The sequence below is a fragment of the Hippichthys cyanospilos genome, chromosome 19 (assembly GCF_059441005.1).
Source record: "Hippichthys cyanospilos isolate Australia breed blue-spotted pipefish chromosome 19, RoL_Hcya_1.0, whole genome shotgun sequence".
Lineage (NCBI taxonomy): Eukaryota > Metazoa > Chordata > Actinopteri > Syngnathiformes > Syngnathidae > Hippichthys > Hippichthys cyanospilos.
The window spans coordinates 2,706,473-2,722,660 of record NC_142387.1 but is presented as its reverse complement, the minus strand read 5'-3'; the positions used below and the strand labels follow the sequence as shown (position 1 = coordinate 2,722,660).

The 16,188-nt window shown below is 38.3% G+C and overlaps 1 protein-coding gene and 1 long non-coding RNA gene across 4 annotated transcripts in view; one reads left to right on the top strand and one right to left on the bottom strand.

Annotated features, from left to right (window-relative positions):
• The window catches only part of LOC148407627 (uncharacterized), a 12,284-nt gene extending 1,820 nt beyond the window's left edge, over positions 1-10,464 (bottom strand). The window contains exons 1-2 of the long non-coding RNA XR_015863725.1: positions 10,262-10,464; positions 4,965-5,153 (exon numbers count right to left, since the gene is read on the bottom strand). This is a non-coding gene — a long non-coding RNA (uncharacterized LOC148407627). The remainder of the gene's footprint in view (positions 1-4,964; positions 5,154-10,261) is intronic.
• LOC148407626 (uncharacterized) overlaps positions 1-16,188 on the top strand; it is a 34,118-nt gene that overhangs the window by 11,039 nt on the left and 6,891 nt on the right. For all 3 annotated transcript variants that reach the window (XM_088402621.1, XM_088402619.1, XM_088402618.1), the window contains exons 4-5: positions 1-43; positions 14,455-14,604. The exon at positions 1-43 is cut by the window's left edge and continues 102 nt beyond it. In XM_088402621.1, coding sequence (XP_088258747.1) covers positions 1-43; positions 14,455-14,604 — 193 coding nt within the window. The remainder of the gene's footprint in view (positions 44-14,454; positions 14,605-16,188) is intronic.

Below are 16,188 nucleotides of genomic sequence, written 5' to 3'. Positions count from 1 at the left end.
GTGGAAAAGAGTGCCGTCATGGGGGTCTTCTGCCGCAGATTCGGTAGGTCTCATATCATATAACCCACATGAGTGCATTCTGAATGCATTCCACTGCAATTGTGGTAGACCATTCTTACACTGCAGTCGCTATCAGAGTACAAGTGATGGGAGCAATGACGGACCGACAGGGACAGCAAAGGCCTTCTATGTTGGCCTAACATAACCTGTTATCATTATCATAACGATAATTAACTATAATAATTAGAATAACTATAATAATATTAATAATATTAATTAAATTTATTTTTACTAAATATATATATTTTATATATAAAATTATTTTCCACAACTGTCATGACCCTAGGGGGTTGGCTGTATTTGTGTTGCTTTGTCTCCATCTGCAGGCGTTTTTAGGTAATTGCACTCATATTAATTATTATTATTTATTTATTTATTACATATTTATTATTGCTGTTAAACTGCTTCCATGCAACCCATCACTACAATGCTGGTTTGCTATTGGGTGGCATCTCCTAATAGCTTGTTTACTTGCCTTCGCAATGACATTTGCGCAAATGTTTTGGGACACTACTCACTTTGTTGATTGGCATCAGCACTGCAGCCATTTTGACCAACGGCAAAACACGTTTAGCTATTCTGTTGATACATTGATTTAAAAAAAAAATGGCAGTTTCACAATACAGTGGACCCCCGTGTTACAGCGTCCCTGGCTTATGTTATTTTCATTTTGCGACGGGGAATACTGAGTTTTTTCATCCCCTCTTTACGGTATTTTCTCTGCTTTGCGACAAACTGTCATGACCCTAAGGGCTTGGCTGTATTTGTGTTGTTTCGTCTTCATCTGCAGGCGTTTTTAGGTAATTACACTTATTTTAAGTTGCCGTCACACTTGTCTCCCTGCAACGCGTCACTACAGTTCTGGTCTGCTATTGGTCGGCGTCTCCTCACGGAGATGGTGATCTGCTATTGGCCTCACTCGTTTCAAAATAGCGAAACAGTAAAACGCTGTTCGATTGTGAGTAGTTACAAAACTGTATTTATAGTGCATTTCACTGCTTAATTGAAAGTTGAATGGGTTAGCCTTGGGTCCCAAGATTGCTAGTGATGTTAAAGAGAGAAGTAAGAAGATGATTTATATGGAAACAAAGCTGGAGATAATTAAGAAATACGAAGCTAGCCTAACCTAGGATACACTTACTAGGGAATATGGGCATAACATGTGGCACTCAAAGGTAAATAAATCCTCTGTATATTTTTGATGTTTTCTGATTATACACATGTATATTATATATAGGTAGCACTTACTATACTATTTTGATACCAATTTTTAATATTTATGTCCAATTTGGATTTGTACCTGGCGTTCTAAACGCATTACCTATTTAACATAGGTTTGGATGGCCCACCATACTGTGAATTCGCCTTACGAGCCCAACCACGGAACGGATTAATCTCGGAACACGGGGGCCCACTGTACTTTATTACTGTGTTAAGTCAAAAGTAATGCATTACAGTTATTACATTAATTTTGGAATACATTACCCCCAACTCTGCTCCTTCCAGTGTTGTAGTTTTATGTTAGAGTTTTTTGCCAATTCGAATTCAGCTAACATGTGTCGCCAGGCTGGATGAAATCTGCCTGCAATCAGACCCATTTGAGGGCATTCGCAAGCTACAGTTGTGGGCTTCTGTGCAGTGTGCAGAGAAATATGTGCCGTGTGCAAAGACATATGTGAACGAGCCCATATAGTTAATAGACAGTTACAAAAGCCAATCGAGTTTTAAGGTGGCCGTCTAGAAGCCTTACGTTGAATGTGACATGATTGGATGCTCACTGCAGGGAGGTGGTGTTATGTTGATCAACCGTGTTGAACGTTGAAAAATTGAAGTTGTTAAATAAAGTTATTTTAAAAAAACAAAACACAAAAAAACATGTTACTCATCCAAGCTACACTGTGTTGCTAGGCTGATCTGCACTAAAGGCATAGCATACAACGAAGCCAGACCTGCGGACATTGAGCAAAAAAATCAAATCTACTCACGTTTTTTTTTTTTTTAACCCACAATGGCTGAAGAAGAGCAATACAGAAATTGAAGAGACAGGCCTTTCAGCATTGGCGTCCATGTCAATAGAAAATGATTTATTATCTGAAATGAAATGAAAGAAGAATGGATTTTGTATTGAAATAAGTAGGAGATAGCCGTTTTGGTGAGTCAAGCATTTGAGTTATTTATTTTATTTTTAATTTGTTTTCGGAATTTTATTTCGTTCATATTCAAATAGTGGTAAAGAAATAAAAGGATGTTTTTATATCTTAAACTGTATAAATGCAATTTTTTAAAATTTAGTGTATCTCTTGAAAGCTTGCCTGCTCTTGGTGGATTTCATAAAACTTTGTGGACAAATAATTTGAAAGAATTTTATTTTATGAAAATAATTAAAGTACAGTCGGCCCCCGGTTTACGAGATTAATCCGTTCCGCAGTTGAGAATTGTAACGCGAATTTGCCGAATGTAGGGTAATCCAATGTAAATTTGGTAATGCATGTAAAACACCAGGTAAAAAAAAAAATCAAAATTGAATATAAATATGAAAAAAATCGTATTAAAATAGTATAGTAAGTGCTACGTATACTGTATATATAATGTACATGTATACAATTAAAAAACATCATAAATAAAAAATATAGATAGGATTTATTTACCTTTATGTGATGAGCTTGTTATGGCCATTTTCCCTAGCCTAGGCTAAGCTATCTTAGCCTTCTTCGTATTTCTTGATTATCTCCAACTTCGTTTCCATATAAAACATCTTACTTTTTTCTTCAACATCACTAGCATTCTTGGGACCCATGGCTCACCCATTCAAGTTTGAATTGAGCAGTAAAATGCACAATAAATAGTTATTTTAAGCAATCAGATGCGATCCTTTCCATAGCATGCCGCCATTTTGATTGTGACGCTGACCAATAGCAGACCAGTATCTTAGGGAGTTGTGACACAGACCAATAGCAAACCAGCATCTGAGTGATGCATTGCAGCGCAGTCACTTTGATGGGACCAGGAAATAAGAGCAATTACCTAAAATTGCCTGAAGATGGAGACAAAACAACACAAATACAGCCCACCCCTAGGGTCATGACTGTTGTTTTTGCCGTAAAGCGTGAAAAATACCGTAAAGAGGGGATGACAAAACGTTGCAGATCACGTCATACGCTGAAAAAAACGTAAACCAGGGATGTCGTACCCCGGGGGTCCACTGTATTATGAATATTAATTATTTTAAGTTTAGGCAGTATAATGTATAATGACAAGTTTTAATTGCTGATGCAGATTTATTGATGTTTGAAAACTCTGAAAAATAGCAAGTGTAGCCCAGTAAACGTACGTGTGCTACTGAGGGGTATTCGAGTTGAATCACTGAAGGCGTAAGTGTGAAATGCACGGACGGCCACTGTATGGGAGGATCCCTCCAAATATCGATGAGATAAATACATTAGTTTCAGTTTCGATGTAAATGTATTCATTTACAGTAAATACTACTACTGTATATACTAGGATAGTATTTAAATGTTTTTAGCTTTGCTTGGGGACTTTTTTTCAATGTTACATATACTTTATGAGAAAATAAATTGCAGCCATGAAAAGAAGCCGAGAAGAATGAATATGATTCTTTTTGACCTCTTTTAACAGGAATTATTTATCTTTTCACATTTAAATGATGCAGTCTAATAAATACTGTCTTTTTTTTCTACATTTACTCTCAAAACCAAAAGGTTAATTTAATACCATGATATGTCTTTCGGGCCATTTTGCCAAAGCTTCGATCTCTAACTGATACACTTGATTCAACCGAAAATATACTGTATGGGTTAAATAAATAATAAATAAATAAAAAGATGGAATCTAAATTATAATTTAGGATGAAATACACTATTTCATACAGTAATTGCATATTTATGAATGATGGCAAGTAGTACAGTAGTTATTGCCTTTCATGAAATATTTTAAAAAACATTAAATAGGACTGCCCCACTCTTAAAACCCCTCGTAGTATGCTAGCTTTTAATGTTGTTATTTACTGTCATATTTTTAAATGTTATTTTGAATTACTTTTGTGATAATTTCACAATATAGTTAAGAAAAACACATACACACAGATTGTATTGGATCAATTCTTACTTCTTACCCCCCCCCTAAAAAAACATCTTATTTTTCTCAATTAAAAACTTATTTTCTTAATGTTGAGCTCTAAACTGCAGTCAAGTGTCATTTGTTTTTACCACTGTAGTTCCTTGCAACGGCTGCCCCCGCTGCTGAAAAAAATCTTAGAGGAAACGTCTGTTAATCAGTACGGGACATTTGCAAACATCATTTTTTTTTTTTTTTCTTGGGGAAAATAATGACGAGTTTTCTGGCGTTACATACCAAAATAGTAACCGAATCATACTTTGCACATTTTCTCCACTATGCTGCACATTTTGAAGCAATGCAATGTTTTTGAATTATCATAGGTTAGACATGTCGCAGATTTTAAAAAAAATCTAATTGATCAGTTTAATAAATATCAACAGGTTAAAATTGGTACTTGTAGCTCTAAAATGTATAAGTTTATACTAAATCAATGTGATCGTTATCAGCAGATTGTCATGTATGGCTGCAACTTTAAACCATGATTGGAACACAGTTCATTATCCTATTTCAGTCTTTTTTTGACACAATAAGTGACATTTATCAACAAAACCAATCAATTGTGTTCTACGGGATGTGGCTTTTTTTCAGGGGGCCTCAGCCCAATAAGTGGTATCTAAATGAAAGAAATACAAAAATGACAACATTCTTTCTAATTCTGTGATGAAGTCATCAAATGAACACATTCTGGGCCTAATTTATTTAAAAAAATAAAGATGAAAACAGTAACTTCAGATGCACGTTAAATCTTGTTTAAAACTTTGAGTCACCTTTGGTAATCCCCTTTTTCAAGCTCTTTTCTCCAATTTCTGCTCTGCTTTTCATATGCGCCCATTTCTATCCAATCATACATCATCCATGGTCCTCTGCCAGGAATGGGTCATTGTTTCTATTTTTCGGCTTTGTTGCTTTGTCATCTCCCCAGCTCTGACCTTCTTGATAAGTAGAAGAGGAAGCCACTGAAAGCAAGGCCAAACAAGGCGTTTTATTGATGTTGCACCACTTCCTCATAAACAACATTTTTTGTCATCTGGCGGTCGACTGGCAAGGTTTGCCCTCTCATGCTGTTAACACTAGGAAGTATGCTCCCATTTGACTATCAAGGCATCTCCCATTGACCAGCTTAAAATACAAGTTGGGTAGGAATAAATACCACTGTCGTTCACTAATTTACTGACAGTGTTTGATTTTGATTGTAAACATGAAAGCTTCATCATACAGGCCTATACTTTTAGTTGAGTGTGTTGTGGTCATTCCCTCGTTTGCAATTCTGTGCATTCTCAGAGCCTTAGAATGTAGAAGAATGCCTTTGTGATTGTACTGAAGATGTACAATGAAACTGAGACTTGATACTTTTTATTCCTGCCTAAATGGCATTGAGGGGTGCATATTATAATGTGGCTTTTTATTTACCGTAGTTTCGTTAATATAAAACACACTTTTTTTTTTTCATAAAAAAGAAGACCAAAAGTATGGGCGCATCCATTAAACGGTAACTTAAAAATTTGATTTTTTTTTTTTTAAACTCTACACCATTCGACGAAGATTGAGCTGTGAGCCACATAAGCCAAGTTTTGAATCGACGCTAAGATATGCATTTTTATATCAGCCGTATTCTTACTTACAATAATTACCGTAACAGGTGGACGTCAGGTGGCTGCAACCTGTGCCTGTTGCAGCTTACAGCAGTTTCTGTTAGCTGAGGTTGTTATGGCATTATTTAAAAAAAAGAAAGAAAAGATAAAAAAAAAAAGGCCGAGCAGACTGAATTTATGTCCGAGTCCATCCTTTTTCACACGCAGGAATATTACTTAAACGGATATAAAGGTTTAAACGGTTTACATTGTCTATAATTAAGCATCTCTGGTGAGTACAATGCATTTTATTTCAAGTTTAGTATTTGAATGATATGTTATCAGATAAAACAATGGTGAACTGTTGTACTTCTGTTAAGAGATTTGGAGTCGAACTTTGTTAGAGGCAATCTCAGTCTCCAGAAGTCTTCAATAACACCGCAAAATGTCATAAGTTTTGTTGCTCACAGCTTCTTTTTATTTAAAAAAAAAAAAAAAGGAATTGAATGATAGTTGGGAAAAGTAATTGGCGATTCTGAGTAGTTTTGTGTGTTTTATATCGGTAACATTTCCAGCTAGAGAGTAACATCTTCAAGATACAATCTTAGTACGTACATGCCATAGCTCTACCATAGGTTATTATAATTGCAAATGCTAAAATCAGCTTTTGCAGGACTGAACTATATCCCCAAACAGCATGTTCTTGAACCAGTGTGACAACTTGCTATGAAATGTGCTGTTATTCTTTATTCTCAGTTCATTTTTTTGACCAAAGAATGTCAGGGACCCTTTGTTAACATGTATGGGAAAACGTTTTAAATCACGAAATAAAAAATTTCCAATCTCCTGACACAGATGGCATCAGATGCAGAAATCCCTGATTGGGGGGGGGGGGGGGGGGGGGGGGGGGGGGGGGGGCACTGACGAAGGCCCATAGTCACCTTTCTGAAACATGATTGGCTGAACCAACTTGTGGCTTTCTCTCTGCTTCCTTGCAAAGGAGAAAATAAGAAGTAGTACATGTTATATTATGCCAGTCTTGTGGTGGTTGCGTCTGCCATTTATTGAATTTCCCGACAGCTGAAATGAAACCACTACGCATGCTGAAGTTATTTCTGGGCCTTTAACCAGCAGAACCAGAACTTCATGTTCAAGGACCAGCAAAAATGGCAGCACTAAATGAGAGTGTTGTGTTGGTGTTGTTTACTGCACCTGACCCCAGCTGACCTGCTGCCTCTTGCTTTGCCACTGCTTCCCCCTTCTGTCTTACCTCAACACTAGTGGAAATGTAAGCCATGTGTTACAAGGGTGGAACAACCGCGAAGCAAAGCTGACATAAGTTTGAACCATGAAAAAACATGTGCCAAGGTTTTTGAAGTACTACGCAGGAGAATCATGACTTGAAGTTATGACCACAGTATAGCGACATGATTCTGATGGTACTACTGTGCAGTTGGACACTGTCCTTGTGTAAATTTCATTAAATCAGCATATCAATCTGTCATCCGCAGACCATTATCAAATCTGTTCCTTTTTCCCTGCGTTTCTAAATGAACTTCCAAAGGCCGGCTAAGAAATAGAATAGAATGCCCTTATTGTCATTGTATAGCAGGGTACAGTATACAATACAATTGGGAATGCTGCTCTGATTAGTGCATAAATATGAAAAATGAACAGAATTAATATAGAAAAAAAATCATAGTTTCACAGTGTGCAATCATTATTGATATTTCCAGTGTGATCTTGTTTTGTTGTTATTCTACGCTGTCATGGTCTGGGTTTGTGTGTTAGGTTTGAATTCGTTTTTTTTCATGTTTTCTTGCCTTTTGTGTTAGTGTGTTGTTAGTTTGATTGTATTTACCTGTCGTGGCCAACCTATCAGCTCCGTGCTCCAATTGTTGCTTGTCCACATTTCCCTTGTTACCTAATTAGTTTGAGCGTAATCAGTTCTCTGTTTAGTTTCACCTCTTGTCAGATTGTTGTCTTGTCTTGACATTTCAGGTCATGTCATGTCTACCCGCCTGCTTGTTTTTTTGTCTTGCTGACCTGCCTGACATTGTAGTTTTTCCTGTTGTGTTCTCCCACAACCTGATTCCTTTTACACTTCTTTGTTGATTACAAATGGACTTCATTATCAACTCCTTGCTCCTCAGCTTCCCTGCACTTGGGTCCACAATCCCTTCTACCAGGCCAGCTTTTGACCAAGCTACGCTGGCCTATGACACTAAGCATTAATAGCTTTGGGGGAAAAGGGTTTTCTCTGAGCCTCTTTGTCTATCTTTTTGAGCCCTGTAGTGTGAACCAGAGAGCAAGCATCGAGTGATTTTCTGGGAGGTGTTGTTCACCCTCTGCATTTTTTTCCTGATGGCTACAATGCAACTTTGGTAGAAGGTCACTAGCAGCTACTCCTCAATGCAATTTTTTTCTGAGCACTGTCTGGAAATTGAATTGTAGTTGGGCTTTCATTACCACCGCCATGGTGTTGATGGTCCAAAAGAGGTCGTCAGAGATGTGGACTCCCAGGAGCTGTAACGGGTGGATTTTCTCGACGCAGGTCCCGTTGATGATGGGTTGGGCCAGGTCTTTGTTGTGTTTATGGAAGTCCAGGATCGTTTTTTTGGTCATCGTGGTGTTCAGAGTGACGTGGTTCTCTAGACTCCACACTAACCGTCTCTCAACCTCATCCCTATAGACAGACTCATCTCCTCTTGAGATGAGCTCGACCATTCGTGGTGTCGTCCACGGATTTGATGATTTAGTTGAAGCGGTGGATAGCTGTGCAATTGTGAATGTACAATGAGTGTAAGACTCAGTACATAACCTTGTGGCAAAGTAGGGCTTAGTGTCATGATTGGGGATTGGTGTGGGCCGAATTTTACTGTTTGTGGACATCCTGTTAAAAGTTTTTAATTCACCTGCAGACAAGAGTCAAGGAGGAATATGTTGTTGATGAGAATGTCCGTGATGTGTGCATTGAATGCTATACTGTAGTCGATGAATAGTATCTAGTTACCCTGGTGTTCCAGTTGGCTCAGTGCAGTGTGAAGAGCTGTGACAAATACATCTTCGGTGGATCCGTTTGCGCCGTGTGTAAACTAGAGAGAGTCTAGTGTGGGACGCAGGCTTACTTTGATGTGCTGTGCAACTAGTTTTTCAAAGCATTTTATGATGATGGACATGAGTGTGATGAGCACTTCAAATTGTCCTCAGAAGGATTGGTGAATGTGAATGGTTGTTTCTGTGTCCCCTGTAGTTGGTTGGCAGTCATCTCTGATTGTACCTCGTCTAGTGCCCAAAGACACCTCGGTTAGGCTCCAGCTTGCCCATGACCCTAGTGATAATAAATGGCTAAGAAAACAGATGGATGGACTTTCAATGATTGTCTGTGTTAGCCTCTTGAATGCCTCTCTTCAGTTATGTTCTGGCCTCACTTGTACTCTGTTTTATTGCCAGACCTGAAGGCGGTGCTATTAAGTTTGAGGAGACCGTGCATGTTGCTACTCATTCAAGGTTTTGGATTTAGGAAAATCGGGATGCATTTTCTACCGCTACAATGTTTGTATAGTTCTTAACTCTTTTAGTGCTAAGCGTTATCGGAAAAGAAAACCTCTAGAGGGCCAGTATATTTATCATTTTCACTCATCTTTCAAAGGCTGACAGAAAATATAAAGTGTGTTATGTCTATGTAAATATAGGTGGTATCATATGAAAGATTGATTTCCATTCCTTACTTTGAATTACATGTAGGTAATATCTGTGTTGTAAGTGTGAAAACACAGCCATCCAATACTCACAGTTATCACTACAGTGCTCAATTGGCTTATATGAGGTAAGCTTTAGTCAAAGTGTCAGCTACCAGCCATAAAAAACGCATCTGATGAGAATTTTATTATTTATTATTGTTATTACTATTTTAAAAGACGACAATTCTCATCTGTGACACAGAAAGAGGTAATGTATGGGAGGACAGTATCTATAAACTCCTGTAAAGTGTAATTGTCAAACATATCTCAATTTATTTGCTCAAAATGGTCTTGCAACTGAGCGAGAGCCTCCTCAGGCCAAGTCTTTATTGTTTTTCAAAAGGAGCTTTGATTTCCAGCAAAGCGAGTATATGCAGGAATGCGTGCCAGGCATAGATGGTCAGAGCCTGTGAGGTGGGGAAGGGTGGTGGGTTTGTATGCATATTCAACATTGGAACTAACTTGCTCTAGTGTTTCCTCTCCCCTGGTGGCACAGTTTACTTACTGGATGAATTTAGGGAGCACAAAGTTTAAATGTGTGACAGTAAAGCAAGCAGGAGTGCTGTACTAACCTTAGTATTTGGTGGTATGAAAACAGCGGTCGCAATAACAGCAGTGAAATCTCTCCCAAGTTAAAACTGTCTGGCATATTCTCTTAAGCAGGAGAACATTGCATGTCTATGAACTTACTGTCAGTACATCACCTGTTGTGCACGTAAACAACCAGAACCACCCTTCCTTTATCCTTACCTGAATCTCTGTTCCTATCCTGCTGGCGTAGTAGTGCGTCTAACTAGCGACAATGCTGGGTCAGGAACCACCGGATGAAGCCACATCTCTGTGATGAGAATGACGCTGCAGAGACTTCCCCCATGTACCTTTTCTATGGCCACGGGATCGAACGGGAATGGATAACACTGGCATTGCAATTCCAACAACTTCATTTGGAGTTGTCTAGAGATTCTTAATGCACATCAAACTGAGTTGCATTACCCACATGAAAGATAAGAGGCATTACGGAGGTTTTTTATTTTTTTTGAATGACTATGATGTCGTTGACAATGCCAGCAGAACCAGCAGCAACCTGAGACACTTTGTGCCCTGTTTCACATTGTGTATGCAGGTTGCTTTTACAGTCTGCTGCTGCCGTAGGATGTGGTCTCCACTGGAGGGTCAGAAAATAAGAAATAATCTTTTGGTCCATTTGGTGGGAATTAAGGTTGGACTGTTTCCACAACATAACACTAAACATGAAAACAATAAATGGAGAAATGGAGTAAAAATCTGATTATTATAATTACCAGATAACATGAAATATACTACTAATTCGACAGCATCTTTAAATATCAGCATTAGTTATTTGTAATATGTTTGCAGAATACAAATGGAAAAATAAATTCAGGCATAACTTCTTACAGGCTCCAATTACTGCCATTCAAATGATTAATTAGAGAAAATACTAGATTTTTGAACAAGACAAGTGAGAATTTAGAAATGTGAAAAGAATCCAAGCCTTGGAATGATGCCAGAATAGCTTTTGTTGGTACAGTTTCAAGGCTCTTTATGATGAATTTAAAATATCTTCAAGGCTACCCATGGACAAAAGCGCGCCTCTGATAACATTCCTTCAAAGAGGACACATAAGAGATGATCCTATCAGTAGGGACAGTAGAGGGGTCGTTGAAGGGTTGTTGAGCAGAGGAGGTGCTGTGGATAAGGTTAAGAGGGATCCTTCCGGGTGCTGATAGTGATAATGCCAACAGAAGCACCAATGACAGATCTGATTTCTTTGTCTCCCTGGCGGCTGCACTGTGTGCTTCCTGCCATTTCCTCGTCTGCTTCTCTTTCCTTTTTGAACCAAGAAGATTTTTCAACTCTTTGCTCCAACTAGAATAGAGTTATATTTAAGGGCCAAAGCATTGACACACAACCAGGCCTAGCAACAATCATCCATCTATTTAATAATTGCCACTTATCCTGACAAGGGTCGCAGGTTTGCTGGTGACTATCCCAGCTGACTTTGGGCAATAGGCGGGGGGCACCCTGAACTGGTGGCCAATCTGTTGTACCATAACTTACTACATGGGAAAGTACCTGTATGATTTATGGAGTAAAGAAAACTGTCAAAAAAACATAAGCATGATTAACGATTTGTGTCTGTAATAGTAATATTTTGTGTTTTAAATGTGTCCCTTGAGTGCAAATTAAAATTGTATAATTTGATATTTTTGTCTCGTGACTACAAATCAAATTGAATGGGTTTTGAATATTTTCTTGTGGCTATGAACCTAAAACATGTGAGCGCAAAGTCTGTTCAGTACAACTCTCACTTCTACGACTACGAAACTTCACTACACACAAATTATTTTGTAGATTGCATTTTGTATGTACAAATCACAATGCGAAAATTGGGGATGACATCATCACGTTTAGCTGTCTGCAAATTCACAGGAAAAGTAATTGAGCCACAACTTCTCCACCTGCAAATGCATCAAGAAGAGAACAAATACGGCGGAGGTCAATGAACCTTACGGCCATTTATTTTTTCTTCTCTCGGAAAAGGGAAATGATGCTATTTCCGATGCATGTAATAATGGATAATTCGTTTTTCTTTTATAAATTTAAAATCGAGAAATTGACTCTTCTATTATATGTATGTGACATTCTTTTATGTATTTACCACAAATCGGGAAATAAAATATGACCATAATTTGTTTCCCTCAAGCATAGTTTGCCTTGGCCTGAAAGACATTCTTTTTTTTGCACTGTTTTTTTTTTTTTTTTTTTTTTTTACTGCTACTGCAGTGGTTTCTTTCTACCCTTACTTACATGACCTACATATGGGGCGGTGGTGGAGCGGTTGACTTCCAGCTGAGAGGCTGTGGGTTCAATCCCCCGACCATCAAGACCATGTCGAAGTGTCCTTGAGCTAGACACTGAACCCCCAGTTGCTTCTGATGCTGCATCATCAGTAGGTAAATGACTAGTTAGTGTAAAGCGCTTTGAGTACCCAAGGTAGAAAAGTGCCATATAACTGAAAACCCATTTACCATTTACATTAGTGCCCTTTCTCCGGAATTCTGGGAAGTATTGTATTTTTTGGACTATAAGCCATGACTTTTTCCTCGTGATTTGAGCCCTGCGGCTTATAGTTCAGTGTGCCTTATCTGCATTTTTTTTTTTTTTTTATGCTAGCCACCACTTCAACCTGTGAGCCTGGAAGGGGGCTCCTCCCACCTGTGGTCCCTTCTGAAGGTGTCTGATTTTCCCCAAATTGTTTTTTTTTAGTTTTTCCTTCCCCTTCTGGGAGCTTTGAGCAGGGGATGCTGTTGTGTACCTACAACAAAAAGTTTATGACTTTCAAAAGAAGTCTCACCATGACCCCTTTTCACCTGTGAAGCCCTTTGAGACTTTGTTGATTCAGGGCTAATACGAATAACATTTGATTGATTGATTGATTGATTGATTGATTGATTGATTGATTGATTGATTGATTGATTGATTATGGAGCAACCATGAAATAGAACTGAAAAGATGTGAATCAATGGGTGAACTCAAAAAGCGTTTTAAAAATAAATCATTAAAAATATTTAAAAAATGTCAATTAAAAAACATTGTGTATAAAAGTTTGTGATGTGTAAATTTGATAGAATATATATATGATTGTATTTAAAAAATGTATGATTATATGTATGAATTATCTGCAATCTGTTTATATGTTCACTAAAATAATCTAGCAATTAAACCCTGGGAGACGGAAGAAGAGGCTATTGAAGAATTGATTTTGAATTTGAACTGCTACGTATTTAACTGCAGTATTCTGTGGTTTTATGTAGAGAATAAGCCATCCATTTTGCATAAATATATGGTGCTAAATATGCAGGCATGTTGAGTACGTTAAAGAGAGGATGTTGCTGTTGGCAGGCAATTTTTTTTTTTTAAATAACTAAAACATTGTTAAAAAACTTCCATATAACATCATTTTGCATAAATATCTGATGTTATGACCTGCGGCTTATAGTCCAGTGCGTCTTATCCATGAATTTTTTTTTTTTTTTTTGCTCAATTTTTGCTGCTGTGGCTTGTATACCAGTGCGGCTTATAGTCTTGAAAATACGGTATTTGTAAGAGTCGTCATACAATGACAGCGTAGGTGTAGTGTTTGGGACAATCCTGAGCAGCAGCGTGAGGATTTGGGGTTATAAAAATATGCATGGCACATGTGCTCTCAATAAGGAACAGCATGGAGTCACCAAATGATAGGAGTATGAAAATGGGCAACTTTTTGAGCGAGGGTGTTCTTGTTCATTCCGCTTCCATGTGGTGCTCATTAGATACTAGCACAAATGCCAAAGTGTAGCACACCTCCACTCTCCCTATGTCTTCGTCTTGTTCTATGCTTGGTCTCCAGCATTCCTGTCGAGGAATTTGACAAATGTGTTCAAGGACACTGACAACAACAAAGAAACCGAAGAGCTCAATTTTAAAATTGTGATACCTCAACAGCAGGAAGCCCAATCACTATTAGTTTGTTTATGAACAGACAATGATTTTTCTCTTAAATTTGCATTGTGTAGAATCGAGAATTGCAATTTAATGGTGTTGCGTGAATGTTTCAGCGAGACAATACTTTGGAAGCATAGGGCGAGCGAGCGAGCAAGAGAGAGAGAGTGTGAGCGAGCGCTTGCAAATACAATTCGCCATTAGTTTCAGTGGCCACAAAAGTTGGGCAAATATGTCAACACTGGTTGGTTACCCTGGGCTTCCGTGGACATAATCAAGGAGGCCACAGCTGGAAGTGGGAAGTCCACCAAGCGCTGAACACTACGGTCTCCATGGCCAAAATCCTCCACAACTTTCGAAATACAAACAACTCTTACCAGTCATTCGGCCAGAGCAGCAGCATTCTCAAGATTAACGTGAAAATTGTGTTGCCTTTGAAGGTGTTCCACTGATTGATGGCGGCACTGTGAGACTACCACGGCTCATCGGACTGTCCAGAGCTCTGGACCTTATTTTGACAGGGCGGCCCATCGGCGCAGAGGAAGCTCTTGCTTATGGACTGGCCAACAGAGTTGTCCCAGATGGTCAAGGTATGCACACAGAACAGCCCTGCTCTAAATTTCTAGCAACCTTCAATTTTTGATGGCATCACTAACACCTGCAGCTCATCTTTTTTGGGCTGTGGAATGTTTCGCATGTGCCTGTGGGGGCTCTAGGGGCACTACGGTAAATGCAGCATCTCCTGTTGTCCGCAGCTATAACAGACATTAAGAATACATTTATTTGGATGTTTTTGAAATTTATAATAATGTTTTCATTTTTAATGAAAAACTCTCTAAATCTTACCCAGTGTCACTTTAAGCGATTGGAAACTGGATTTCATGGTGAGATTTGGTGGTCATGTTTGAAGCAACCACTAGATAAACAAAACATACGTTTTGAAGTCACTGTTTACTTGCATTGTGGAAGACACTGGTGCAAATCATAGAAACAATCTTATTGAGCAATTACATGTCTTACAGCCCCACCATGTTACTGGGTACTTTTTCTGCCGTTATGGGCTATTCATTGCTAATCTTTCTTTGCACAAGAATTTGAAACAAAATTCTGCGTGCCCCACATTCACTTGCCTTGACCTGCAGAGTCATTTTATGACTGTAGGGATCTTTATTTCAGCAGTTCTTCAGTACGCTGTGTTTGATGTCATACCAACGATCTTCTAATACAGGGGTGTCAAACCTAGTTTAATTATGGGCTAAATTATATTTTTAGTTTCTGTCGGAGGGCCATCAAATCAATTTTAAATATGATCGTCACACATTTACCTCGTTAAGAGGACAGGAAAAACTATTCAGAAGAGGCATTGGTAACAAAAACGCCTGTTGTTTCCCAAAAAACATGCTTAAAGTTGAAGACAACTTACAAATTGATATTTTATTCAGAACTTTGAAGCAATAATTCGCTTTTGGCGGGCCATATAAAATGATGTGGCCGGATCTGGACCCCGGGCCTTGAGTTTGACACCTGTGTTCTAATACAATAATAATTACAAATATCCAATAAAATTTCACCTGCTATTACCTGCATATGAGTCAGGAGGATCGTCTGAAAAGTGGACAGTACCAGTCCGTTTTAAGTGTGTTGCTTACACATTTCTCCATAAAATAAATAAAATTTACTGTAATTTATTATCATATTTTAATGAACACAGTTATGGTGTCTAATGCCTGTGTCTGCATGATAGTGTGACTATAGCAAAGAAAAAAAATATGATGCAGAATTTACTCAAAAATGAACTCCAAAAGTATGGGTGCATCCTTATAAATTGTAACTTAAAATCTGATTTTTTTTTTTTTTTTAATTCAACAACATTCAAGGAAAATTAATCTGTAAGCCACATAAAATGAATTTTGACGCACAAATGTCTGTTCTTATATCCGTCGTAGTCTTACTTACAAAAATTATTGTAATGGGGTGAGCTCGAGGGCAGTGCTCCATTTTGCCTGCGTCCCTGCATCCGCGACGCATATTTTTTGCCATGGGACGCATACTTCCTAATCAATGTGCGTCCACCAGACGCAGCGTTTTTTTGTAGAGAAGTTGTGATACACTTGGTTCACACAAGGCAACTTCAGCCAGCAGTGGCAGCCTGCTCTCGATGTGACTTGTAACCT